The 27,109-nt window shown below is 53.9% G+C and overlaps 1 protein-coding gene across 7 annotated transcripts in view; it reads left to right on the top strand.

Moving 5' to 3' along the window:
- Positions 1 to 27,109, top strand: part of EIPR1 (EARP complex and GARP complex interacting protein 1) — a 96,828-nt gene that overhangs the window by 44,406 nt on the left and 25,313 nt on the right. For 3 of the 7 annotated variants that reach the window (XM_074331638.1, XM_074331640.1, XM_074331639.1), the window contains one exon: positions 20,172 to 20,328. In XM_074331638.1, coding sequence (XP_074187739.1) covers positions 20,172 to 20,328 — 157 coding nt within the window. Of the gene's footprint in view, positions 1 to 517; positions 574 to 808; positions 909 to 16,433; positions 16,898 to 20,171; positions 20,329 to 27,109 lie in introns of those variants that run through there. The other 4 variants (XM_074331641.1, XM_019752028.2, XM_019752025.2 and 1 more) reach the window with 4 other exon arrangements.

The raw sequence follows: 27,109 nt of genomic DNA, 5'->3' as shown, positions 1-27,109 counted from the left end.
ACTGAGTGTGCACTGCGTGCCCGGCACCATTCTAGACCTGGGACTGTGTCTTTGCGTCAGGCAGCTGCCCACCCCCACACGACTGCGGCCAGTAGGCGTGTACACGTGTCAGTATAGCTCCTATAGAGTGTGAGGGAGGGTAGAGCAAGGTGAAGGCCTTGGTCCTCCTCAGGGCCGGGTGCTGTTCTTCTCGGGGTAGGCGTCTGAGCCCCTGCAGAAGACAGCAAGAGAGAACGTCAGTGCATGGGGTGTGTGTGTGTGCACGCACGCGTGTGCACACCACAGGTGTGTGCCGTGCAGAGATCCGGGAGCATGGCATTCCAGAGAAGTTGCTGACGTAGGCTGACGTGGGGCTGTGTTGGGCGTGTTCAGGTCGGGACAGCAGGCTGGCTGGCACCCTGAGTGACAAGGGGCCGGCTTGCGTGTGAGGCAGGAAGTGAGCAGGCCCAGCTGGCCCGGGTGGTGGAAAGTGTGGCTGACGGGGAGGGATGAGCCACCTGTTCTGAAGATGTTGTTGCGCTTCTTTCGGGAGATGTCCGGGCCTGAGGGAGCGCAAGGAACAAGCCCTCGCCCGTGAGCTGGCCATCCTGGGGGTGGGGACCAGACAGGGACTGAACCACGAGTGAACGCGGCACATGGCAGCTGGTGATCAGTGCTGTGGGGGCAGGGAGAAAGCAAGTGGCTGGGGAGAAGACGGGAATGAGAGGCCGGCAGAGGGCAGAGCAGAGCGGTGGCAGGGCCGGCAGGGGACGCTGGGGCCCTCCCGGGAGCAGTACGTACTGGCGGGGGCCAGCGGGCACAGCAGGATTCTGGATGTATGTGAATGTCAGGTGTGAGGGGCGGCCGTCAGGGTGACTGGACTGTTTATGGATATGGGACGCCAGGAGACCGAGCTGGGAGAGACCAGGGTCAGTGCTAGACACAGATCCCGTGCCCGCTGAGTGGGTGAGGGCGGGAGCGCCGGCCAAGGTGTGAACCAGTGTCCTGCGCTGGGTGAGCTGGTGAGGTTGGAGGTGCTGGTGGAGGAAACGGGGCGCGGTCGGTGTTCGCCCGCATTCAGAGCCGAGGGATGTGAGGTGCGTGGGGGTCTGGGGCTGCGGATCCCGCCTGGGCATGCAGTGCGTGTGGGTCGGCGGAGGGGGGCGTCAGTGCAGTGCGGGGGCAGGAAGGGCTCGGACCCCATGTCCACAGCGCCCCAGGTTGGGTGAGCTGAGGACCTTAGGATCCCTGGATCCCCGTTCAGTTCCTGCTGTTGGTTGTTGAGGTGACTGGTCTCCAGGGCATGTCACCCCCATGCCCTGAGCAGAGAACATTCTGAGGCAGGTGGTCTTTGTTTCAGTACGACAATTTGGGAGATAAACCCAGATAGAAGAAGGGGATGACAGAGGGCTGACTGAGAAAGATGGCTAAGACGCTGAACCCCGAGAGGGCAGGACCGAGGCAGCAGTAGGCCTGTCGGTGAGCACAGCGGTTTCCCCGTCTCCCCTCACTGAGGCCGGGGGTGGTGGTGGGGGGAGATGAATAGAGCAGTTCTGTTGCCTAGGAGGAAAGCAGAGTGGGCAATTAAAACTCCAGAAAGCTGCGGAGTGCGTGAAAATCATGGATTTGAAAGACTGCCTTTTAATCAGAGGAGATAATGGGTGTGGAGGCGCTTGCAGCAGGGTGGCGTGCGTGTTCCTGTCGCACAGATGGCGGGTGGCTCGCGAGGGACGGAGCGCCCGGGCTCCCTGAGGGTGGGGCCGCGTTTGCTCTGCGCTGTGGATGCTGCTGGGAGCCTGCCATGTCCCCGGCTTGTGAGAGAATGACTGATCGAGTGGGAGCTCCGTTAAAAAGGCCCCCACCCGTCGACTTTCAGAAGGTGCACGTCCATGCACCACATGTTTTGAACATGACCCATCTATTTTTAGAGGTTGGGTGGTGGAGGTGAATCTGTGCCTTCCGGTGCCGGGGTGTCTGGCTGTGCTTTCAGGCAGAAGCTTCTCAGAGGCAGTGAAGGGTCGCTCTTTTTCCCCTGAGATCTGCACATTTGGACTCGTGTCAAGTGGCTGCCACCCCCAGACACTGGCTGACAGGTCCAGTAGCGGACACCTACGGAAGGGGGGGAGGGAGGCGGCAGGGCGGCTGGCTCTGTTGCTTAGCAACGGGTTCCAGTCCGGATCTGTTCTTCCAAGGACCGCACCAGTGGCCTGGCTTTGTAATCGGAAGTACTTTCTGTTTTTTGTTATTAGTATTCCTCCGTGATTAACAACCGTTATTTACTTGATCCTGCCAGTCAGAGAAGCAGAAGAACTTTCCACCCACCCTAGCAGACCAAGTGATGGGAGAGCTCTGTACAGTTGTAATATTTGGCATTTCACGGTCATCTGTTTGTGAACCCCATGGTAACTTTTGAAGGACTTGGATAATTTCAATGAAAATTTCTAAAACTACTCAAGGGTCCAAAAATATGCCTCAAATTCAGTGTTTCTATTTTTTTTTTTAAGTTTAGCGATGAGATAGTGATCTGTTTTTCAGACGACCTTGGCCCCAGTTAATAGAAGTGGAAGCGGTTGAAAAATAACACCTTTTGTTTTCCACTGAGGACACAGGAAGACAAATAAAGGTGTTCAAGGTCACGGCGCCTGCCTCTCCTGCCTGCAGTGCCCGTGGGCCACTCCTCACTGCCTACACTCATCTCCTGAGATTCTCTAATCCGCATCAAACCCCCACCAGGCTGCGCGGAGAGGAGCCTTGTGCTCCTTAGAAAGCCTCCGTCAGCGGTGCCGGTGAGGGGCCTGCGAAGGGCTCACACGGGCTGTTCATACACCACACAGACCGTTTGTCCAGGTCGCGCCACAGGAACGATTCTTGGTGAAAAGAAAAATGGAAGGCTGAGCAGCGGCCGGGTCATGCACATAATGTCGTGGGACAGCAAGGAAGGGGGCAGGGCAAAACGGGTGAACAGAGTCATGGGGGCGGGCGGTCCTTCACACCTCCCAGCTCGGGCCTCTACGAGAAGGGCCCTCTCAGTTTTCTTACTCTGTTGTCGGGCGTTCAGTGAACGAGTGGGTGGGTACCTCGCTGGGTGGGTGCCATAGCCTGTGTCCATCGTCCATCCATCCACCCTTCACCAGCAAATGCCATCAGGTGTGTGCCGTATGCCGGCCAAGTCTCGACTGCTGGCTAAATGAGTTGCTGCGTGTGACCCCTGCCCACACGGGGCTGAGTTGTAGTGGAAGCGACCTCTCCACCTAGACCCTGCACTTCGGCAGGCCCAGCGTGGAGGCTAGGTGCCCCACCTCGTGTAGGAGTCGGGGCTGGGCTCCATCTGTTCTCACTGCCGGCGTGTCCTCAGCAGGCCGCTTCTCTCCAAGCTTTGTTTTATTGTCTGCACGTGAGGTGCGTATCCACGCCATGGGCCTGCTGGGCATATGGGCTCTGCTGATGCGTTTCCGGAGGGCCCGGTGCCTCTGCTGTGTGGGCTGCGCAATGGGGCATCCCTGCCCCCGCCCCCCCTCCAGCACACTGCCTTTCCTACATGCTTATGGAAATGCCTCCGTGTTACCAGGCGAAAATAGGAGACATCTCAGGACGCACACTGGAAGTTTGACTGTGGTGGCGTTTCCAGACTATAAACTCCAGAACGTCCCTCACCTTTGTCTTCCCATGTCCCCGGGACACCTGGCAGGAGGCCTCCTGGACCAGCCTCTGTCCTGCTCCTTCTCTGCTCCTCTCCTGGGGCTTCTGAAGTTCAGCCTCTGCCAAGTGGAGATTAATGGAGACTGTCATGGTAATGCATTTTCAGTGACAACAGTGTGCATCTGGCCATCACACACAGGTACACGTAATGACAGCAGTTATAAAATACCCTTTGGCTTGTCAAGGAGCTTGACTTTTTCAGCAGAGCGAAGCCAGCCCTTTATCGTGTGCACGGGTTCTTGGGTCCAGGCTCAAGCAGGGCATAGAGGGAATGGTTCATCCCTGCCCCACGTGCCCGGGGCTCGGCCTGAAGGTGTGGAAGGGTCGGCTGGGGTCCTGGGAAGGCTCGCTCGCTCCCAGGCGACGCGCTTGGTGCTGGCTCTTGGCTGGGAAGACTTGAGTCTTGAATAGCAGCTCCTCATGGCCTGTCAGCATGGCCGCTCAGCTTCTTCGTGCCGTGGCGCTGGGTTCCTGGGCGAGACCCAAGAGCGGCCGACCTCTAGGGCCATGTTGTGACAGCAGGAAGCTCTCACCCTCCTCGACCCAGCCTCATGTGGTCGGCAGCAGCCTTTCTCTTTTGGAACTCAGGACATGCTCTCTCAGTTCATATGGAGCGAGAGAGAGGAAACCCACAGGCTCCTGTTTGAAGTAGAAGCTCACTGTCCCTGAGGTTGGGCGTTGGGTGACCCGAGTCTTGTCAGGCAGAGGCCGGGGCTGTGTTTGGTGTCGCAGGTCAGTGGGCAGAGGGCACTGAACTCTCCTGCCCACCGCAGACGTTGTCCCGTGTCAGGGGCTTGGCTCTATCATTAGTCCCCATCGACCCCCAATCCCAGAGTGTGGGTGGAGCCCACCCCTCTCGTCCCTTCTCCCAGCCCTTCTTCCTGGTCCGGGAGTCTCTGGCACACGTGACATGGATGGAAGCCAGGAGGCACGGGCCGCAGCCCCGCTGACCGGGAGGGCTCGCCAGCTTGTAGAACTGGACGGGATGTAGGCATCGTGCTTTCCCAGGCCATTTCCAGTGGTGGTGGGAAGCGGCCCCATGTATTTAACCAGTTCTGCTTCGGTGAACATTTATTTCCAGTATTTTGCTCTTATAAGCGAAGCTGTGTTGACAGTCTGTACATGCACGTCTTTTGTTCTTGTCTGAGTTTTCCTTTGCGAAGAATTTCTGGGTCTCTGGGATTTTCTCGTGGTCTTGGTGGCCCCGCAGTCCTTCTGTGGCTGCGCCCAGGGCCTCCTGCCGTCCACTTCCACAGCATTTCCCTTCCTGCCCTCAGCCGCCGTTCCCTTTCCCCTCTCCTGCCACGTGTTCCGGCTGCTGGGCCCCGCGCCTGTCTCCTCATCCTGCTGCCCGGGCTGAGAGAAGTCGCCACCCGGAGTGTCACCTGCAGTCCAGGGGACGGAGCTCCCGTCACTGTGGCTCACCATACACACTGGCCAAACGAGTCCTGTGATCCCCCAGCCATGAGGGTGCTCACAGGAAGGGGAACCAGATTCCCGCCATCATCACTCATTCAAGATTACGTCACGCTAAGGGGGGGAGCAAAAGACCTCAGAAAACCACAGAGAAGGCGGGAGAAGGGGAGCAGGGGCTCAGTGGGGTGGGTTCTGGATACACAAAAATAAAAGACTAATTTTGGGGAGCCCAGAGCTTCCCCAAGACCCAGAGGAGGAAGGAGACGAGCGTGGATGACACACCTCGCATACAGGGCAAGAGAAAGGCAGAGTACAGGCCGAGGCTCCGTGCAGACTGGTGCGAGCTGGGCGTGGCCACGAGCTGGAGGCGTGGCCACGAGCTGGAGGCGTGGCCACGAGCTGGAGGCGTGGCCGCGAGCTGGAGGCGTGGCCACGAGCTGGAGGCGTGGCCACGAGCTGGAGGCGTGGCCCAGGCTGGCGGGCACCTCCCAGGACCCACACCATGGACAGCAGCACGAGGGTGGGAGGGGGTTCGGGGTGGGGAGACGCCTGATTTCTGTGCTGTGGCTGCGCTTCACGGTCTTCAACCCGCTTAACCTCATTCCTTGAAGGAGCCGTTATTCCCATTCTGTTGATGAGAGAAACGCTCCCCCAGGATCACAGAGCAGCCCCTTGGAGCTGGGATTCAACTCAGGTCTGTCCAGCCCCAAAGTCCGTTTCCCCATTACGTCCTCCCTTTCAATCTCAGTTTCCTCTGGAAAGTCGTTAACGTGAGTGTGTTCTTCTGGCTTGTGGTGGCCGGGCGCAGAGGAAGGAATGTTGCTTTGGGATCTCTTGCACCCCCAAAATGAGCTACACCACTCACTTCCTGGGCCCCTCCTTCAGCAGCTTTTCCGCAGGCCATCAAATGAAGATTGCAGTGTGACCAACTCAGCCACGTTTCGTATTTGTAAAGATCTGAGCACTTGGAGGTTGCCAGATGAAAAACGTTATGTATATGCAAAATGTTAGTTATTAGGCCCCTCCAGTAACTTTTCTTATTTTGTGCTTGTCTCATGGGGAGATCCAGAATTTCACAGCAGTTGCCCTGTGCATTTTTAAAAAGATTGATGAGCAGAAAAGTGTGTTTAAAATTAATCTTTTACTTTTGTGTATTCAGAACCCACCCCGCTCACCCCACATCCTGCATTTTCAGCCATTTGAAGAGAAACAGGAGAGGAAAGAGAACCGTTTACAGTAAGGGAAGGAGGGCCATGCCACAGGGCTGCCGGCTGCCGGCTGCCGAGCTCACTTCTAGCCCACAGGTACTGCTTAAGGAGAGCCCTCGCTGCGGTGCTCTCTCTCTGCGTTTTGTTTGGGTGGCTGACGGATGCTGTGTTCATTAGCGAGGCAGCAAGATAAGCCTCGTTGTCAGTGGGAGGGTACGGCTTCTGGAACTGGCTCCTGGTCCCACCACAGCCACCCGAGGGCATTAATGGGCACCAGCTGGGCTTCCTCTGTGCACTGCAGCCTTGTGTGGACTCCAGCACACACCTCAGCGGCTGTTTCCCGGGCAACGGTGCAGCCAGCTGGCTCTGCCCCCAAGCCCATCAAGGTGCCCACCCGCTAGGAGCCAGCCCCGCATCCCAGGGCTGGAGGTTCTGATGTGGGAGCATTTGCAGTTGGGTTTCAAGATTAAACACGAGGGAATACACGAGACAACTAAACAGACAGGACTACAGTTTGGGGTATGTTTAGATATGCAGGCGGAGGGAGAAAGGAAACACCTGGCTGGTCCGAGCTGTAGGTTCCGTGCTGGCTGCAGACACAGGTAGACCTGACTCCCTGGCCTTATGCAGAGCAGCCCTTGGCCAGGCTCACACAAATCCAGTCCTGGGCTCAAAGCACCACAGCCATGTTTGTGGGGTTTGTCCCCACATACCGTGTTTCCCCGAAAATAAGACCGGGTCTTATATTAATTTTTGCTCCAAAAGACGCATTAGGGCTTATGTTCAGGGGATGGCATCCTGAAAAATCATGCTAGGGCTTGTTTTCCGGTTAGGTCTTATTTTTGGGGAAACGCAGTAAACTTAGTTGACTTGGCAGGGATTTCCCCCTTCAAGTGATGCTGTACCTCCTGGGCTCCTGGTCATCTGTTTTGTAATGTTGAATATAAAATTCACATTTTCAAGCAGTTCACCTTGTAAAGCATTCTGGTATTTGAACTTGGGCTTTCCCTCTGACACTGACTGACCCTGTTTAGTTCCAGCAAATCATGTTTGTGATGTAACATGGATCTAAACTTCCCACGTGCGTAGATGAAATTGAATAGCACTGATGGACTTGGAGGCCTTCTGCGTCAGCTGTGCAGGTTACAGACCCGCCTGGAGTGACCACTCACGGCCCTGCGCCCTCTCAACTCACTGCTGTAACTCAGTGTCACCGTAGTTCACGGACTGCGTATTGAGGGCACCCCACTTCCGTCTCATCTAATCTTCTCAGAATCCCCAGAAGGCAGGTGTTAGTACCCACTTCACAGCTGGGGAGACTGAGGCCGAGGACGTCACACGGGTCTGAGTAGCACGCCAGGGTTTTAGCCCTTGCAGCCTCCTTGGGCTCTAAATGTGAAGATTGTCCCCACCTCTTCCCAGTATTTACTGAAAAAAGTATTTTTATATATAAATTGTATTGATTGGATATTTTTATAGGAGGGTGTTTTTGATATTTTAGCCTAGGGCAACGTATTAGAAAGCTAAACACATCAGTCAGCAAATCATTAGCTTATCAAAGAATTCAGGTCTGAAGTTTCTGGGGGTTAATGGCTTTGGGTGTGCTTGGCTGTCAGAGTAGCTCATGACGTCTCTTCAGATGGTGTCCACTTCTGCTCTCGCTCCTGCTGAAGACTCACTGTGTTCTGTGTTTTAATGAGAACGTCCAGAAAGCCAACGCTTGGATGTCAGCCGAGTGTCACTGTTTCCTTTCTGTGGAGCCATAAATGAGTGGCTGCGTGGAGTGAGAGCGCACACGTCATCGCAGAGTCCTGTCCAGGCCCGCTTCAGGCTGCGGACATGCAGCCACGCCTCCAGGGCTCGGCCCTGAGAAATACTGGCTCTGCCTGGAGCTGGGTTTCAGCGATGGGCAGGCCTCTCTGGTGGCCAGAAGCTGGCCCTGTTGGAGGGAGAGAGTCCGGCCCCGCTTAAAGACATGGCCACACAAGAAGCCTCTGGTGGACCAGCCCAAGCCAAGCTGCAGGGGTGGGCGGTCAGGGCTGGCCGTTTCCTGACCAGCTCCCTGCCAGGGGGCGGTGCCAAGCAGGTGGGGGGAGGAGCCGAGGATGGAGGAGGCACGGTACCCTGGGGTCCAGTTGCGCAGCTGCTGACTCCTGCAGATAAACAGGTGCTTGGAGGAGTTCGCAGCAGCAAGCCCAGTGCCTGGGAGGATGCCTGTCTGTAGCTACCCACAGGGCCTGGCGGACGGACTGGTGTGGTGTGCACAGTGGGAGGGTTACATGAAGTCCAGTCTCAGTGCCAACGTTCCTGGAATTCTAGGAAAAATCAGGGAGGTCACTTCCAGGAGATCCTGGGAGGGCAGAGCGGTGGGCTGGCATCTGGGACGAGGGCGTCACGTAGGCCTCACCCTGTGCCTTCCCTCGGCGTGCCTGCCTAACAGGGAGCGGCAGCGACGTCTCCTTTCTGAGCCAGGACGAGGGAGAGGACATGCTGAGCCAGAGCCCACACTTACATGTGCTTCCCAGTAACCGACTTTCATCCCCATCGCAGCCCAGGAGATGCAGTGAGGGGTCGGTGGTCACAGAGGGAGTGACCTGCTTGTCCAAGCTTGTCCAAGTCAAAGGCGGAGTGCCGTGGGCTGGCCTGCTTGGTGACTGCACACTCACGCTGTCTCCTGACCGCCGGGGAGGCCCTTGCCATCCCACGCACTTGGGTCACTTAATTAGAAAGAAAAGGACCATAAAAATGCCCGGGTGGGGGGTGTCCCGCTTGGAAGGCAGATGGGTACGTTAGTGTTTGTAAAGCACTTAGGTGCAGTGTACATGCCTGCTGCACACTCCACCTGCCCCTTGCTTCTCAGAATTTCAGTGCTGTCCACCTTTGCTATGGACCCCAGGGTCCAGGTGCCTCCCCTGGGCTGAGCCTGCTGTGTCTGTGTCTCCCTTCTGACGCGAATCATTCCCATGAAATGTCATCTGCGAAATCCAGTTTCAATACATCAGGAAAAGAATGGAAAGGCACCGCTGAAGCCGTGTGAGTGTGGACTCCTTCTGTAGCTTTGTGGGTGCCCCGCGCTTTCCACATCTCAACCGTCTGCCTGAGTCCTGTTTTGCCGCACCCCGACACGTGGTGCCCGGTTGCGTTCTCGCCGCACTGCATCTCTGTCTCTGCTGCGTTCTTTATTCCAAACGGTTAATTCTCACCAGTTAGTTCTAATCTGCTATCAAATTGCCAACTGAGATTTTTATTTCAAGAATCATAATTTTTAATTCCAGGCACCTTATTTGGTTCTTTTAAAGATATTCCTGGTAAATTTTGATAGTCTTTTTGTTGCTGGCTCCTACATTTGATTCCAGCTTTTATTTCTTTAAACATTTTAAAGATTCCAGTATCCAAAGTCATTGGAATCTAATTCTGTGATTTGTTCCTCTGGCCAGCTCTCACTGAGTCATACAGTGCCCGTGAATTTTGCCCTGTTTCATCAGAAGTACCTTTTGGGCTGTTCTAACTGTGGCAATCCAAGGGCTGGCCTGTGGCTGCATTAGTCCACAGACAGCATCTGGAATGCCGGGGGCTGCCAAGCCTGGGGACCTCTGTAAGTTAATTGTTGGCCTAGGGTTTCCTGGACCATGATACCTGTGGTCTAAATGCAAGCCCGGAGCTTTGTAAGGACCCACGCAAGTTACAGATTCTCAGGTAGACTGTTATCTGCTGGAGACATAGCTGAGATAAACACGTTTCCCTCACGTGTCCCTGTGCCAGCTGGAGACATTTTTCCAGCTCATTCTTTTAATGAGAATGTGGCACTTCCACAGCCTGGGCTTCTGCAGCAGTCTCAGTTCCCGTCTACGTGTTGTGGGTCTGGAGCTCACTTTCCTGTTCCGGGCGTAGTCTTTCGATTCTTAGCAGAGAATCGAAAGACATGAAAGGGCAGCTGTCGCTTACCATTCTGGTGTCGACTATGGCTTTAGTTTTTGCTCCTCTTCATGTCCTTTACTTTCCTGAAAGCACAACTTTACATTTTAAAAAAATATGTGTTTTATAGAAGGAAGGATATTTTCCAGAATGTATAATTAGCTATATTGCTAGACTCAGAAGTCCTAGCATCTATTAAAGTGATAAACGAAAGGAAATGTTAATAAACATACTGAAGAGAACAGTCACCTTACACCTTTACTCCTATCCTGGGCTCACACAGAAACACACATATCAAGCTGTCCAGTAGCCTCTTTACCTTGCTGTGTCTTGAGCATCTCAAAGCAGCACCACCTCCGAATGAGCCACACCGCTGAGTGACACCGCCTTCCTTTGAGACAGCTGGCTGAGTTTATCAGGAGAGAGCGTTTAATAAGAGAGCGGGGAATGCAGGCAGAAAGGGGGCTGCAGATGGGACAGCGGTCATCACTACTACAGGAAGCCACTCGCGCCCTGAGGTGGAGGGCTGAGGTGATGCTGTTGGCTGGGGGGCTGGAAAGGGGGCCTGCCCAGCACACGCTCCACACACTGGGTGTCGGGGAGTGGCTGGCAGCCTTCCTGCAGGTCTTCTGGGAGCCCTTCTGTTGTCAAGACACTGGTGAGTTTTCACATGAGGAGGCACTCCCCCTGCGTTGCTTGAGCTGTCACCTGCAGGCCTCCTTGCTTTGCTTCCGTCTGTTCTTTCTTGATCATGTGGCCAGGTTGGAAGCCACAGCCCAGACGCCGATACGATCGTACCTGACTGTGTCCTCTCCTGGGCAGCGTGGCCCACCCGGCGTCTGCTCAGGGCTTTGTCTGCTTTCAGACACCCCTGCATACAGCACTTCCTGTTGGCGCCGTGTGGGGGCGCAGCTGTCTGCAGGCTGACGACAGGCGTTCTCCGATGGGGCCAGCGGGGTGTCCCCAGAGCAGAGGCTGCACTTTCAGGGTGTGCGTGGACTGATTTTGTTGGGAATAAGCAGTTCCCACTCGGTGTTGGACGCATCTGCCTCTCCCTACAGCCTGGGGGATCAGACAGCACCCATTTCCTGCTGTGCGGGGCTCAGGGTCCGGGAGCTGTTCCCGACAGCAGAGCAGTTAGTGCTTAGCGGCACCGCCTGGCGGCAGAGCTGGGCCTGGCCTGTCCCTCTGAGCTCTGCACAGCATCTCCTCTGCCCGGGACAGGGAGTACCAGTGGGATGCTCGGTGCCTGGACCACCTGCAGAGCCTCCTCTGGTCTGAGCCCCACTCAGCTGGCAGCCTGGCGCTCAGGTTGCCGGGTTAGAGCCTCGTCTCAGTAAGTCGCCTCCAGAAGTTGGACACCCTAGTGGCAAAGACGCTCCTGCATGCTCCAGATGGCTGGACCCTCGGGAACGCCACTGAGGCAGGGGCCCTGCAACTCCCTGGGCTTAACCCCCACCCTTCACTTAGGCGTCTGTACAGACAGGCCCGGCGGCATGCTGCCCTCTGGCGCTGCTGAGGTCAGGGTGTGTGGTCTGGATCACGAGGTGGACACCCGCCTGCAGGGCAAGCTGGGGAGTTTAGCATACGGAGTTCTGAACTGTGGTCCCCGACACGGTGTAAGCTGGTACCTTGGGACTCAGTGGTAACCCCCGAGGGCGGGAGCGTGGAGGGGTGCAGACGCGTTAGGAGTGTGTCCATCCGCTGGACAGCAGGCGAGTTTGCAGCTTTGGCCAGGCGGGAGCTGGTCTGCTGCCATGGGGCAGGCAGGAGGCTGCCCTCCGAGGGCAGGCGGGCGCGGGCCACAGCAGGGCGTGGTGTACCCTGTGATGCAGGGCGGTGAGAACACGTGGGGCTGCGCTCAGGCTGCAGTCGGGCCATGTGGGGGCCTGCGGAAGGAGCCAGAATGTGGGCCTGGACTCCAGGCCCCCAGGAGCTGCTGTGGGAGGAAGGCTCTGCTTTGAGAGGGCCACGGGAAGGGAACTGCCAGGCCGCGGCAGCGGGGTCACACAGGACAGGCAGAGGTGCTCGAGGAATTCTGTGGGTGATTATTGGGCAGGGTGTGAAGGGCGCACGTGGGGCTGAGCCGGGAGGGGTGGCGGACACTTTGTGAGGGCCAGCTTATAACTGTTCAGGCCTGTGGCCGTCTGGCCCCTTTCGTCCTTGTTTGCGCTTGCTCCTGTTTGCGATGCAGAACCATCCTTAGTTCGTGGCCTTACAGAAACAGGCAGCGGGCCGGGTTTGGCCAGCGGGCATGCGTGCCCACCCTGGACACGGCGTGCCCACCTTGGATGAGGACCTGCTTGACAGCTGAGGGCACTGATGTGGGCTTGCCAGGGCTGTGAGCTTTTGTCCCTACTGGTGACAGTGCCTGGTGGCTGGTGACCCTTCCAAACTGGCATTGTGAAGAAAAATGCTAGCTCGATATTTGGGTTTCTGAAGCCAGGGGCTGTGCCATTTTGCCTCTGGGAGAACAGTGCATGTGAAATAGCAGCTGCCATTGGCATGACCTGCCTGATGACGTTGATGACAATCCACTGTCCTTGTCCAAGAAGCTTCTGCTGCTGCAAAGGCCCCACCGGGGAGCTTGGTGGGGATCTTAGACAATCAGCATCTTTCCACTGCGGTGACTCAAGGCAGCTTCCTGCCCAGACCCCAGTTGTACTGACGCAGATCAGGGGGCACTGCCGAGAGCACCTGGGTGGAAAGCTGCTGACGGCCTGGCTCCTGTGTCTGCCTCATGTCTGGAGATCACAGCCAGTCCCCTCAGCCCCACTGGCCTTGCCACTGCAGTGGCATCTCCCTGCCAGGACCCCCAGAGCGAGCTCCAGGGGCGCAGCCCCCCTTGTGCTGGGAGGAGAGAGGATGGGCAGGGAGCAGCCTCTCTCCTTTGCTCCTTCTCTGCACACCAGGCTGCGGCACTTACGTGACGCTGGCCTGAAGCGCTTGAACGGCCAGCGTGAGAAGCCGTTTCCAGTGCACCCGTCTCAGCGGTGGGTGTGGGGGGTGGCTCCACGGCGCTGGCTGCCCCTCCTGCTGACCCTGTGCCTGACTCAGGCTGTGTCTCTAAAAATAGCCCTGGGTCCGCATGCTCTGCTGCAGCCCCCTCCCTCCAGCTGGGGATCATGTTCTGTCCCCAGCCGGGCTCGGTTAGCCCTTTAGCGGAGCCCACAGGAGCGGCCACTCAGGCTCACAGAGGCTCTAATCTCTGGACGCCTGTGAGCCCCGCGGGGGCTGTCCCTCGCAGCACAGGCTCGCTCCGCCTGCAGCAGCCTGCTGTGCCTCTTCCCTTGTTCACTCCATTATCCTTTTATCTCATTAAGTGCCTTTAGCTCTCGTGTTACATGTGAAAAATAGTGCGTCAAATTGGCCCTAAAGACACACGTCGGTATCTTCTCTGTGGAGGCGATGGGCTGTTACCTGAATCAGGAGAGTTCATTTCTCCCCGACTCTGCTGCTAACGAGCCCTGAGCTTGGCGAGGCAGGTCCCTGCACTGGGCCTCAGTTTCCTTGTTTGCAGAATGCAGGGGCGTGATGTCGTGGTTCCACCGGCTGTGTGCTGAGTGACGGGCTGTGGTTCTGCTGCACGTGGATTGACATGGGCGCAGGGCCTTGCCCTCTGGGGGCTCCTGGCCCTTACAGCAGCGATTCAGCAGCAGCAGCAGTGACAGTACAGGACCCGAGTCCCCGAGAGCTTTGAAAGCAGAGATAAAAGAAGAATGCGTCGCTGGCTATTACAGCGTTTCCCTTCTAAAGACCAGGTTTTCCTTCTTAAAAGCACCTTCCCATCTTTGATAGCTGCTGGGTGTATATTGACTGCTCTGTCGAGATTCACGCACATCCGGGAATCTCAGAGCTTCAGCTTGATTTGCATGTCTCGGTGGGTGTACCTACAGCCCAGCTCGCTCGCTTGCTCGCTCGGTGAGCTCTGTTTACGTTCGGGTTCATCTGCTTCTGAGGATTTGGGCAGTTGCAGGTAACGCCGTATTCCTCGGGCCTGTGAGCACTTTATTCAGCATGCTTTGCAGTTCGTGCATTTCTGGTGTTGGCAGGGGCCTCCCACATGCACGGAACTGTCACTTTCTGGCCTTCAGGGATTGCTAGTGGTTACCTTCTCAGTAAGGGACTTTGGCCCCACCTTCTAAGCATCGATTTTTCCGATTAAGTTATGGAAAGAAAATTTTTAAATCTTTTCAGAAAATCCAAATCAATTTTCTTTTGTTTTGTTTGTTTCAGGTGTACAAAACAACATAGTGATTAGACATCTATATACCTCACAAAATAATAACCCCAAGAAGTCTATTACCCATCTGACACTGCACGTGGTTATTAGAATATTATTGCCTGTATTCCCTATCAAATCAATTTTCCATAAGCTAGAAATTTCATTAAACGTTTTCCCTTTTATATACCAATTTTTAGAAGAACTGTGCTGCTTCAGTACATTTTGCAAAGGAACCTAGTGCGGTTTTCTGTCTGCGTCACATCTGCTCATCCGTGGCTAACAGAGCTGACGTTTCCATCACTAAGTTGCTATTTGCCGGGATCCGATCTGCCCATGGGAACCCCCTGTGGCCTCTGTGGCCTGTGGCGTGTCCCTGTCATGTTCGGGAGTTCCCTTGTCTGCCGGCCCTGGAGAGTCTTCATTCACTAGTTATTCGGGCCACCAAGAATGTCACCACACCCACAGTGTCCATGCGTATGTTTCTCTGGTGGTTGGCCATGAAAGCCCTAGGGGCTGTGCCCCCACCGAGCAACATGGGACCAGACGTGTCTCAGGGACCACACATAGGAGTGCATCCAGGCTTCTAGAATGTGGAGATGAGGCGTGTCTTCTCCAGCTGTCCACCTGTGCTTTCCTGGGCACCGTCACCTCTCGCCTGCATTAAATGCGCTCTGATGATAAGTGCTCACTGCTCCTGCCCCGTGCCTCTGCTGCGAGCCGCGTCCCTGACTCAGTCCACCTGGCGTGTGACGCCGATCGTCCATCCTGAAACGCGATGCTCAGCCCTCCTTTCTGCTTTGACTGAGCCCTTACTCTGCCAGGCACCGTGTCCTCATTCAGAACCGTCAGCTGCTGCCTTGTTACCCAGAGCAGACCCTCCACACTCGGCTGGTCTGAAGGCCCCGGGCGCCTGGGCTGGTCCTAGGACAGCCTCACCCCTCCTTTCCTCTGGTTGAATAGACTCTGTCACATCCCAGATTGAACTGCTGGCCATTCTCTCCCCTCCCAGGCCATCAGCCCTGAACGCTCCTTCTCAGGCCGGTCATTGGCTTCCACATGCCCAGGTGTCCCCTGGGGCTTAGGATCCCCTTCTTGATACTCTGTCCTGATGGTGTCCCTTAGCGCAGGCGTCTCTCCTTTCTGTCACACTAGCTCTACCGGGATCTCTCATAGGGCACTTACCAACCCTGGCCTTCTGTTTTGTAGTCATCTGATCGTGTACACGTTCTTGTGTCTGTATCTGATTCAGCTTTGTGTGTGCATGCCCAAACGGAGGCCATGCACACGGACGGCTGTGGTTAGTGGTTGGTCAGCTTATCACTGCATAGCCACAGCCAGAGGCACACAAAGCATCTCTCTCTTCTGGCTCTCTGCGTGTTGTTGGTTGCAGGTGGGCTGATCTGCGCGGGGCGTGTCTGGGCTGAGGTCCAGGCTGTGGGCTGGTCCACCCCTGCAGGACCCCGGCTTCCAGGCCCCGTCGCCCAGCAGCACACACGCACATGCGGTCCTACCAGCTGTGCAAATGCATTCCAAATCTTTGCCTGTTTCACATCTGCTAACATCCATTGGCAAAGCAAGCACTGTAGCCCAGACCAGAGCCAAGAGCAGGAGAGAATGCATCCACCTCCAGTAGGAAAGGCGCAGACATAGGCAGCGGTCAGGATGTGAGGACAAGTGTGCCATTGCCCAAGGTGCCCTTGGTTTGGTTTGGAGTCTGAGGTTGTTTAATGAAAAGAGAAGGGATTATTTTTTGGAAAATAGCAAAGAGAAAATGTAAGCAAAACGCATGTCGCTGTGGCAGGTGCAGTGCCGTGCAGCACAGGTCGAGGGGCCCCCCTCGCCATCGGGTAGGCTCTCTTCTCCCCACCAGTGTGCTGGCCGCCCGCTCCTAGAAGCAGCACTGAGGCTGGGTGGTTGCAGTGGGCTACGGGCAGGTGGTGCCTGTGAGAGATGGGAGGGGCGGAGGCGAGTGGGCAGGGAGAGCTCAGACCCGTGTCGGGAGGACCAAGCGTCAGCCGCCCTGCTGGCGGCCGCCCCTCCCAGCGCCCCGTGTCTGCCGTGCCCAGCCATTAGCTGGGTGAGGGGCCACCACTTCTAAGGGGTGACTCCCCTCAGCCTCCTGCTCACCCAGCCTCGCTTTCTTTTGACTCTGTGCATAGCAGGCAGGCATGCGTTAGGCAGCCGGTGCTGTGGGACAGCCATCTGTTCGCTCCCACGAATCCTGTCCCCCGCTCGCCGCCTCACGGCTCTCGGCCAGCTGGCCTTCCTTGGCCGACACCCTGGCCTGGCTGGTCATTATGATAATTGCTCCCCTTGACTTCTGGCACCGACATGCCACCACCAGGCCACTCATGCTCCAGCCAGCTTGGACTGCGCAGAGAGCCGTCACAAAGCTCCCTGCCAACAAGCCATGCTTTGTGGCAGCTTCCGGAGAGCGGGCTTCCTGGGGCACCTGGTGAGTGAGTACTCAACAGCTAGGGTGTTTTTGAAGTGTGTGTCCTGCGTTACTCTCTCCAGCTGTCCGTGAGTGGCCCGGCCGCTGTGTCTTTCCAGCACTCTGCATTGCTGAGCTTTTAAAATTAATTTTAGCCTTTCCAGTAGGCGTGTGGTTTATCTCATTTAGGTTTTGTTTTGCATTTCTCCAGTACTATTGATGTTGAGCCTCCTTTCCGGTGCTCGCTGACCACTCATGTTTTCTGTGGAGTATCTGATTCAGTCTTCTGTCGTTTAAAAAAATTGGGTTATTTGTCTTGTTACTAAGTTGTAAGAGTTCTTTTTCTTTATATGTTCTGGATACATGCCCTTTGTCAGACACATGGATTATGAATATTTTCTCCCAGTTTTGCTTTATTTTTTAACAGTGTCTTTCCAAGAGCAGAAGTTTTTAATTTTGATGAAGCCCAATGTCTTTTGGTGAATCGAAATTCTTAATTTTAATGTTCTCTCTGTTGTCAGGCTCTCCCTTTGTGATTAGTGTTTTCTCTTCCTGTTTAAGAAATCTTGGCTGATCCGAAGGTTGTGAACATATTCTACTATGTATTCTGGGAAAGATTTGTGTTATTTTATCTTTTATGTTCTGATCTTCAGTCTATCTGGAATTGGTTTTTGAGTATGTTGTGATGTCAGATATAAGTTCATCTTTTCTTATGGAGGTACAGTTCTCCCAGAATCTTTCACTGACAAGACCATCCTTTGTCCATCTAATGCAATGGCATTTTTGCTAAAAATCAGGTTTCCATCTTGCTAAGGTCTGTCTGGGCCCCATTTTCTTCCTCTAGGCTATTTCTCTGCACCAATACTGCAGTGGGCTCAGGTTCATAAGCTGTCCGTTCTTCTTGACTGCCTTAGCTGTCTGGGTGGTTCTCACTGCCATGTAAATTTTAGAATTTCAGAAGCAGGTTGTTGATTTCTACCCAAAAAGCCTGCTGGAGCTTTGATTACGGCTCATGAGCTGTGTGCAGGGTGAAGCTCCCAATCCATGAACATGGTATGCCCACCCCTCCATTTCTAGGTCTTTACTTTCTCTCAGCAGTATTCTTTGTTTTGTCACGTACAGGTCTTGCACCTCTATAGTTTTAGAAATTATTGGATATTTGATTTTTTTTAATGTGATTGTTAACATTTTTTCAAATTTCTAATAGTATAGTGTAGATTCTTTCAAATTCTTTGCACACATAATCATTAGCATGTAATGGTATTTTTATTTCTTCTTTTCCTGTTCTCATAGCTCTTTTTTTCCTTGTCATACTGAAGTAGTTAGGACCTCTAGTATAATGTTAACTTGAAGTAGTAATACAAAGCATTCTTGTTTTGTCCCACTTCTCAAGGGGAAAATATTTAATATTTTACCTCCAACTATTGTGTTTGCCCAGTGAACAGGCAGTTACAGGAAAGGAATTATTTTCCTGACACCTGAACAGAATTCTCCAAAGAAGGAATTTGTTCAATGGGGAGTCTGCCCCCAGTGATCTATTCCATATAATAGCTATTTTTACTACCCTGTACCTTCTGTCATTTTGTGCATTTCATTCATTTTGCAGTGCAGCCACAATTTAGTTCCCACCTTATTAGTTCCATCATTTTTCAGATTAGATATTTTTTGGTCATTTAGGAAGATTAATACAATCTGTGCCTCTGTTGAGTGAATGTTTCAGACATTCATTTCTTCTTTTCATCTTACAGTTGCCAAAACTCTCTTTAGTTATTCTTGTATTTTCAGGAGCTTCATTGCCAACCTCATAGTCTCTACAAAAAGACTGTAATGGAAAATTTCAGCAAAAAAATTAATTTCTCACATAGATCAAAAGCATTGTGCACTACCTTTTCATAGTTAAAATGAAGTGTTAGCATTAAGTGTGTGTATGTATGTATATGTATGTGTGTGTGTGTGTGTGTGTGTATATATCATGTATGATTCTTTTTGAGCCACAGCTCCATATTCTTTCAGACCCAATGAGGTGTATGAAATGAGCACTGAGATTGGGACCAGAAAGCCTTGGTTGGAATCCTGGCTCTTTTACTTACGACTTGATCCTGGGTGATAACGGCGATGATAGTAACACCTGGAAGCCAGGCATTTTGCTTATTGTGTTCATGGCTGTATTTTCTGGTTGATTAGTTGGTATTTAGATTGAAGGACCATTGTAACTAATAAACGGGACGTTTCGAATGTAATGGAAGGTCCTTTGTTTTTTACTTATTTTTATGCATAGGAAATACTACTTACAGGGTGTTCGTCCTTGTTCTACAGGTTCTTTAGATTCTTGACTTCATATCAGCTGATGATTTAATGTTGAAGCCTGTTTGTGGTTTTATCATCATGTATTAAGGGTCATTTTTAAAAGGAGAAGGTATTTAGCACATATGCAACTTAGAACTAAAAACAAATTTTGGAAGGATTTATATTTGGGAATTTATGATTAAATTTTTATCACATAATGTTGAATCTGATTTTTTTGTCTTATTTGTCTTATTGAAAACTACTCTAGAGGGGCAGAGAGCTAGAACCTGGCATGTACCCTGAAAATAAGTGATCCTAGTCCTTCTTATCTAAGTTTAGTCTCTTTATCCACAACGTGGCTTTTCAAGGGGCTCTAAGAACACGCAGATCCCTGGAGCGTCTTGAAAATCAGGAGCGTTGTCAGGACCGAGACGAAGCTTGTGAGCAGCTGCCAGCAGGAGCTGGTGTCCCCACTGGGCACCAGGCTGCTCTGTGCCGCGTGAACTGGGCTGTAAACTCGTGGGCTTCAGCCTGGCACCCCTGCGTCCCCCACGCTCACCACCTTAGTGGCCTGGGCCCAGCAGCACCAATGACACTGTTTCCAGACGGAGTACTTTGAGGGCGCTTGGTACCCGTGTCAGGTGCTCTCCTGAAGCCATGAGCAAAAAGCCACTGCGTGCCCATCTTAGGCAGACCTGAGCTGCGTTTGGGCCCTAAATTGCGCACCCCCACCCCCCAGTACACCTAATTTTGCTCTATTTGTTGGAGATCTGCTGAGGAAGAATAGAAGAAAGTCAATTTGGAGGACATTAATTTTTTCTGAAAGCCAGGAAGACGCAGGCTAAGTGCGAGCTGTGCCTTTCTGCATGCTGAGCCCAGGCCCCTGCCCCGCTCTGCTGCCCGCAGTGTGGAGCAGCTGTGCCCTGGCCCTGGGTGCTGTGGCCGGCCGTGCGCGGTCTGCAGAATGTGGCCGCACGCACGCCCTGCTGACGTGACCCTCTGTGCTCAGCTTCTGACAGCAAAGTCCTGACGTGCGCGGCCGTGTGGAGGATGCCGGAGGACTCGGAGCCGGGCGGCCACGAGTCCCCTGACGACTCGGCGAGCACCGCACACACGCTGGAGCTGCTCTGTCACCTTGACAACACGACCCACGGCAGCATGGCCTGGTAGGTGCTGTATGTCGCCCACGCCCGGGGCAGCGGGAAGGGTAGGCACGCGGAGCCGCGGGGGCCCACGGGCGGGAGCTGCCCTGCACACACTCGAGCTCTCCTGTCCTTGACGAGAGGCTGCAAAGTGCTTGTTTTCTTCTTTTCATCCCTTTGTTTTCTAGATTGGACATATTTGCAGAAGCCCTAGTGCATAGCCAGTGAAAGGGCCATGTCCACTTTCCCTTTTTGTCTCAAATCCATGCTGCCCAGGTCTGAGCCAGAAGGACGACGGGCCGGCACTGCATAGCGCTCACGTGCCACGCTGCCTTTTAACTCGTAAATACAGTTCTATTCCACCGTCCTCGCGTCACTTAGCTTATTTGTTACTTCAGGTTAAGGCTTGTCATTCTGTAGGCGAAACATGGGTGCCCAGTGTGTCTGTCACACTGAACCCCGAGCCCTCCGTGTCTTCATCCTCATATGTGTTATCCCCAGACGTCATGTGCAATCCCAGGGGCCGATTCCTCAGGGCTCCCGTGGGTTATGATGGAGGGTTTGCTGTCCCCACTGTGGTCCCAGGGACCCTCGTCAGGACACTCTCTGCTCTCTGTGAAGCTGTCGAAGCCTCGGCAGATTCCAGGAGCCTTGCCTTCTAGAAGGGACTGGGGAGCATAACGTTGTTATGGGTGTTCACAATTACGAGAGTAATTATTGTCTTAGTTAATACAGTAACACCCGTGTGTGTGTGTGTGTGTGTGTGAGAGAGAGAGAGAGAGAGAGTGAGAGAGAGAGAGAGACAGAGAGAGAGAGAGAGAGAGAGAGAGCTGCCTGCTCTGTGTACTCACTTCTGTCTTAGGTAACTCTACCAATTAAATCCATTGAATCCAGCAGGTATTTAGGAAGCACCTGCTGCACGTCTGCCAGGCCCCAGGGAGGCCAAGGGGACGCGTCGGGGCCCGACCTCCAGGAGTCCTGATCTGGGGGGAGACCACGCTGTAAACATCTAGTGGAGACACAGGGCAGGTGGGGACCTCACTGGGTCATTAGGAACCGTGTGCTGGGGGCCGCTGAGAAGGAGGAATTCATTTTTAGTGGCGGAACTGAAGAGGGATTCGCTTAGGAGGTGACCTGTGGAGCTGGGACTGATTGGTCTGCAGGTGTTTTCTTAGGCTTGTCAGTCTGCCTTCTCACGGAGGTGTCAGGCCCCGTCCTGCAGTCCCAGGAGGCATTGCCTCAGCCGCCCGTGTGCAGAGGGTGTCTCTGCAACGACAGCACTGTGGGAGCTCCAGGTTTCAAACAATAACCACATTTCCCTAACCAATACTTGCATGTGAGAGTGTGAGTGTGTGCATGCGTGTGTGCGCACGTGTGTGTGTTTCTAGAGGTGCCTGGCTCTGGGGGAGCAGGGAGACACTGTAGGCAGCAGTGACTTAGAGGATGTTGGCATGTAAGATGGCATCCATGTGTTTGGCACGTGCGCATGTGGGCTGAACTCAAAGCATGGAACGTGCGTGCTCCAGGACGAGGCGCCGCTGGTCAGCCTGCTCCCCTCCTCCCCGCAGGCTCAGATACTCTGTCAAACTCGCACCAGAGAAGCCTGATGTGAGAGTGTGAGTGTGTGCATGCGTGTGCGCGCACGTGTGTGTGTCCCCATGTGCATCACAGAAACGAATGACAGGGCGAAACGTTGTCTGGATCACACCTGTGGTCACACTGTGTGCGAGAGGAACTTGTTAGGAAGTCATGGTTGATGTCCAAACACGTCCAAGTTTCCTGTGCTCCTGAAATTCACCTGGAATGATATTGTTCTTAACAGGCTGCCATTGTCCAGTGTTTCTTGAATTCCCTGCTGTTATCCGTTACACTATTGTATGCTTTTTGACCTTTTCACTTTGAGGTAACCAGATCCACACACAGATATAGAACAACCCACAGAGATCTATGCGCCCCTCACCCAGCTCTCAGTGGTGACCTTGTGTAACTACTATCCAGTGTCATCATCGGAACGTGGCCCTGATATGACCCCTGACCTTGTCAGACTTCACGTGTTCCGCACGCACTAGTGTGTGCACACTTACTCAGACTTCGCGTGTTCCGCATGCACTAGTGTATGCACACTGAGTTCTGTACCATTGCATCACACGTGTCACTTCCTGTTGCCACCACCATGGTCAAGACGCAGAACCAGGGTCCCTGATGGTACCTTTTAGGCCACAGCTCACTCCTCCCCAGGCCCCAACCTAATCCTTGGCCGCCACGAGTCTGTGCTCTGCCCTATAAACTTGTTTCCAGAACATTCTATGAATGGAACCCTACACAGTGCAACCTTTGACAGTGGCTTTTCCGCTCATCGTTGTTTCCTGCAGGCTCATCCTGGTCGTTGTGACCAGTGGCTTCCCCACCTCCCTTCTGAGGTGTCCACAGTAGGATGGCCCACAGCATGTGTGACTGTCACCTACTGCAGGATGTTGGGGGCCCACTTCCTGGGTATTGTGAATAAAGCTGCTCTGAACACGAATGTGCAGGCTTCCACAGGAACATGTTTTCATCGCTCTTGGCTGTACTTGCTGAGCGTGTGCTTAGTTCTGCAGAAGCTCTGCACTCTTGTGCAGTGTGGCTGTGTCCTGACACTCCCAGCAGTGCGGCGTGAGGGTTTAGTCTCTGCGTCCGTGTCGCACCTGCACGTATCGTGGTAGCATCAGCGTTTGATTCTTAGACAGGGACTTACAGTTTGGGAAATTTGTCTGGTGGCTGCATGTTGATGAAAGATGCTGGTTGGGATCAAACACAAGGTCATCCGTGGTTATTGTTTGCATTTTTGCTTTCCTTTTTGGCTTATAGATTAGCAGTGAGAGCACTTCCAGGCAAGGGACTTCCAGACATGTGCTAAACATTGGTCCGCTGGTGGCTGTGAGGCAGCGTCCCGGCATGCCGTGTGACCCCACTGCCCCATCCGTGATGCTGCGGGCAGAGGCGGGCCAGCTGTCCTCAGGGCCACTCAGCTTCTGCATGTCCTGGAGCAGCCTGGAGCCTAGTGTAGACGGCCCCTGCACGCCCATCTCAGCCCCCCAGCAAGCAGGGTCGGGCAGTGCACAACGGGCACACCCTCCACCACTTTGGCTCCAGTTATGAAACAACGAAGGTGAGGAAAGCAGGTTAGAAAAGGCTGCATGGGGTGTGTTTATTTGAGCACTAATAAGGAGCCCTCCAGAACTCCTGCCAGCAGAGGCAGACGGGGTGCTGGCCCGGGAAGCACCAGGCCGCTCTCTCGTGCTCTCCTGCGCTGACACGCTATAGGGTCACTGGAAAGTCACCTGTTTCTCTAGATCACGTCCTCATTCCTGAAAAGGAGATAACGTGTCACGGTGTGATGATGGCCCCATGGCAGGATCTCTGCAGAAACATGGTACTCACTTTTGTTAGGATACATGCTAATCATAAGGGGACGAAGGGGTTGGTACAATGTCCCCATGGGTCCCGTCTTGGCCAGGTTTTCTCAGTCCTGCGCTGGAGACGTGGGTCCTGAGTGAGCTCAGAGGGGCTCTTCATAGCCTGCAGTGCTTGGCTCCTGTGTCGATTACAGAGCTGTCAGCTTCTCGGCTCAGTGTCACCTCTTCAGAGAGGTCCTCTTGAACCGTTCTCTCTCAAACAATCACTGCTACCCCCCACCCCCATGCCTTTCTGTCATTTTACCCAGTTTTATCTTTCTTACTAGCAGTTATCGTCGTGTGACTTTCCACGCGGTGATCCTGCTGCTGTGTCTTTCTCCATAAACCCATCTCCCCCCAAGGGGCCTCGCAGGTCACAGGCTGCGTCTTCAGCACCAAGGACAGAGCCGGGCACACAGCGGGCACTGGGCGTATTTGAGAAAAGGAACAGGAACAGGTTGTGGCTGTGCTGTGAGCTGGGCCCACTCTGTGGGTTTGCGTGCATCACCCCGCTTGTTTCCCAGAGTGAGCCTGTGCATAGGGCCCGTTGCAGATCAGGCCTGCGGCTCAGCCAGAGTCAGGAGAATGCGTCGGGTTTAGCCCCTCCGCACTGGGGCCACTGGGGTCGCAGCCAGGGGTTCTGACCCCAGAGCACCGCAGATGACCCAGGATTGCCTCCCTGCTGAAGGAGCGAAAAGAGCCACTTGTGCTCACGACACTGTGATTGGGAAGTTGTTTCAGTTGCTGGGAACATAAACACATCTTCATCAGAATAAGTTTGGAGACTGTTCACACATCTTTCTGGTGATAAATGTAAATGAACTGTGTGCTTCGTAGGGGAATTCCTCCTCTTGCAGTGATAAGGGCGCCTTCTTCCTCACTCACTTCCTCCATTCCCTCTTGGTCGGCTGTGCTGAGTGTGTGACGATTGTAGAAGACATGGTGGGCGGGGCTCTCCCTCCAGATCTGTGGCTAATTCACGCCATCCCTGTGGGCGAGTGGTGTGTAAGTGGGGTGATGGCGGGGGGTCTCTGATGTCTTTCCCGCACTGTGCTCGTTAGATTCAGTAGCCTCTGGCATTCACTCAGTGCCACATAGCTTTTTCTTACTGCACCGAATGGTAGCTCACGGCCCTCTCCCCGCTCTGCCTGTCACACTGGAGTGACGGGCACCTGCTGCTCCACCAAGGCAGCCACCTCACCTGCCACATGACCAGTGACGTCATTCAAGTGAAGGCCGTCCTGGGGTGACATCAGTCAGCCGACAGCTGGATGCCTGGGAGTTGGGCTGAGCCGTGGATGCTTTCACCAAAGGTGATGTTTTAACCATTTTCAGTGTATCTCACCCCATCATTCACGCTGTATGTATTAGCTGCCTTAAATTCTTTTTGGAACAAATTGGGATCTAGATAAGTAAGTAAAAATTAGTAAAATTCTACCTTATATACATGGGTGCTGGGCGCTGGGCATGGGCAGCAGGCCCACCCCCCACTCCCAGGTCTCCTGGCACCACACCTGCCCTTGTCCTGTCTACACCAGCATCTTTGGAGCCGATGCTGGGAGGCTTCCGGGAATGTGACAGGTGAGAGCAGGAAGGCGGTGGGGACGCTCCCAGGGGACTGTGCTGTGGTGTCTGTGCCGTGAGGTTGTGAGGGCGTCACTGTCACTACTGGGGCGACGTCTGATTAGCCCTGCACGGCGATCTCACGGTGCTTTCTCTGTGTCCTTTGGATGATGGAGAGGCTGTCAGCTGTCCGAGGTCCGCACCTTAGCTGTAGCTAATGTCCCTGCTGGCAAGAGGAAGCAAAGCCAACACCATAGACAGTATGGGACGTGCCTGGTGAGGCCCATGTCCCGGTGCTGTAGCAAGAGGCACCATGCGCATCCCCGTGTTTCGTGGGTGACGAAGCTCTCCTTTAAAGGAAAAGTTACTAACATCAGTAACCAGAAGCCCTCCAGGGATGGAAGTGAGATTAATGACAACGGCTGCTGCCCCTCCCAGCCCTGACCGAGTGTGGAGGGTCGTGGGGTGGCTGGTGTCACTGCATCGGACATGCTGCTGTTTCTCTAATGCTATTCCAAATGTTCGTGGCACTTGGACACTGGCCTGCTGACCTCTGCTCCCTGAGCCAACTGTTGGGGGAAAACAGCTCTTCAACGCAGGTGGAGGTAAATAGCTCACTGAGTGTCAGGCAGGCTGAGCATGTGTAAGGACACCTGGGAAAGTGGGCGTATCTGTGAAGCTACTGTTAGAAGGAAGAAAAAGGGCATAAACCATGCTGTGGAGACTGGAGAGGAAGCAAAAGCAAGCGCTGTGGGTGTGGGCCCACCAAGTACTCAAGTGTTTGGCCAGAAAAAGCATTTGGGCTCCTCTCTGTTTTTCTCCTTTATAGTTCAGTGTAGCAGAGCAGTGCAGACTGGCTTAGGGGACAGTTACAGCGAGTGCATTCAGAGCTGTCCTGCACGTCTGCAAACTGTCTTGAGGATAACGAAGGAAACATGTTGGGAGCGTTCAGAGACGCGATACTGATGCCGGACATCGGTGAGAAGGAGCTGCCACTGACGCTTGATCAGGTTTTATCGGGTTCATGTCAGTGCCCTTTGGTTTTGCCCCGCCTGGATGCACTTCCGTGTGGGCGTTTGCAAACTGGCACCCAGAACTTGCCGCCTTGGGTGCTGGCTCACGACTGGCGTGTCTGTCGGCTTCCCAGGAGCCCTGAGTGGTGGCCGGCCTCCCCACCTTTATGCAGGAGAAGAGTCTCGCGTTGTGGTTGTAGGGTGGCTTGACAGTGCCTTCCCCCTTCGCGTGTGTGTGGTCTCCATTGCAGAATGGGGACTGGTTGTCAGCCTCTCCCTGGCCATATACGAATGTCGTTAAACTTCAGTGTTAGAAAGGGGATGGTGATGAGAAAGTAGTGAAATGCAACGTGCAGGGAGTCAGCAAACACTGAGCACACGGGCAGGAAGTGTAGCTCGTCATTTGTACTACAAGAGAATGCAGATCCTGTCTAAGATTTTAGTCGCGTTTCCATTGAATAACGGGCTCAGAGTGCGTTTCAGTCGGTCACCTTATGAGCCCAGTGGGTGTTTCCCTGGCGGGTCAGGCAGAGACACGCCTGCATGTCTTATGGGGCCATTTAGAAGGCTGGATTTTTTAAGGTTCTATTTGTGATTATTTAAACTTCAGGTTTAAATAGTTAGAGAATTTAAAACCTGAAGGTGTATTCTGTGTGTGACAATTTTAAACTGTAGTCAATTTTTCTTCTACTGTTTAAAAACCGGGTGGGGGAGGGGACAGAAAAAGAAGAGGAGAAGCCAAAACCGCTACTCGGAATTTAGGAGGAATGTTTTATATGAAAATATGTTATGGTG

The sequence above is a fragment of the Rhinolophus sinicus genome, linkage group LG05 (assembly GCF_036562045.2).
Source record: "Rhinolophus sinicus isolate RSC01 linkage group LG05, ASM3656204v1, whole genome shotgun sequence".
NCBI classification, from domain to species: domain Eukaryota; kingdom Metazoa; phylum Chordata; class Mammalia; order Chiroptera; family Rhinolophidae; genus Rhinolophus; species Rhinolophus sinicus.
Note: the sequence above shows the minus strand (reverse complement) of the source record. Positions and strands in the feature narration are given on the sequence as shown.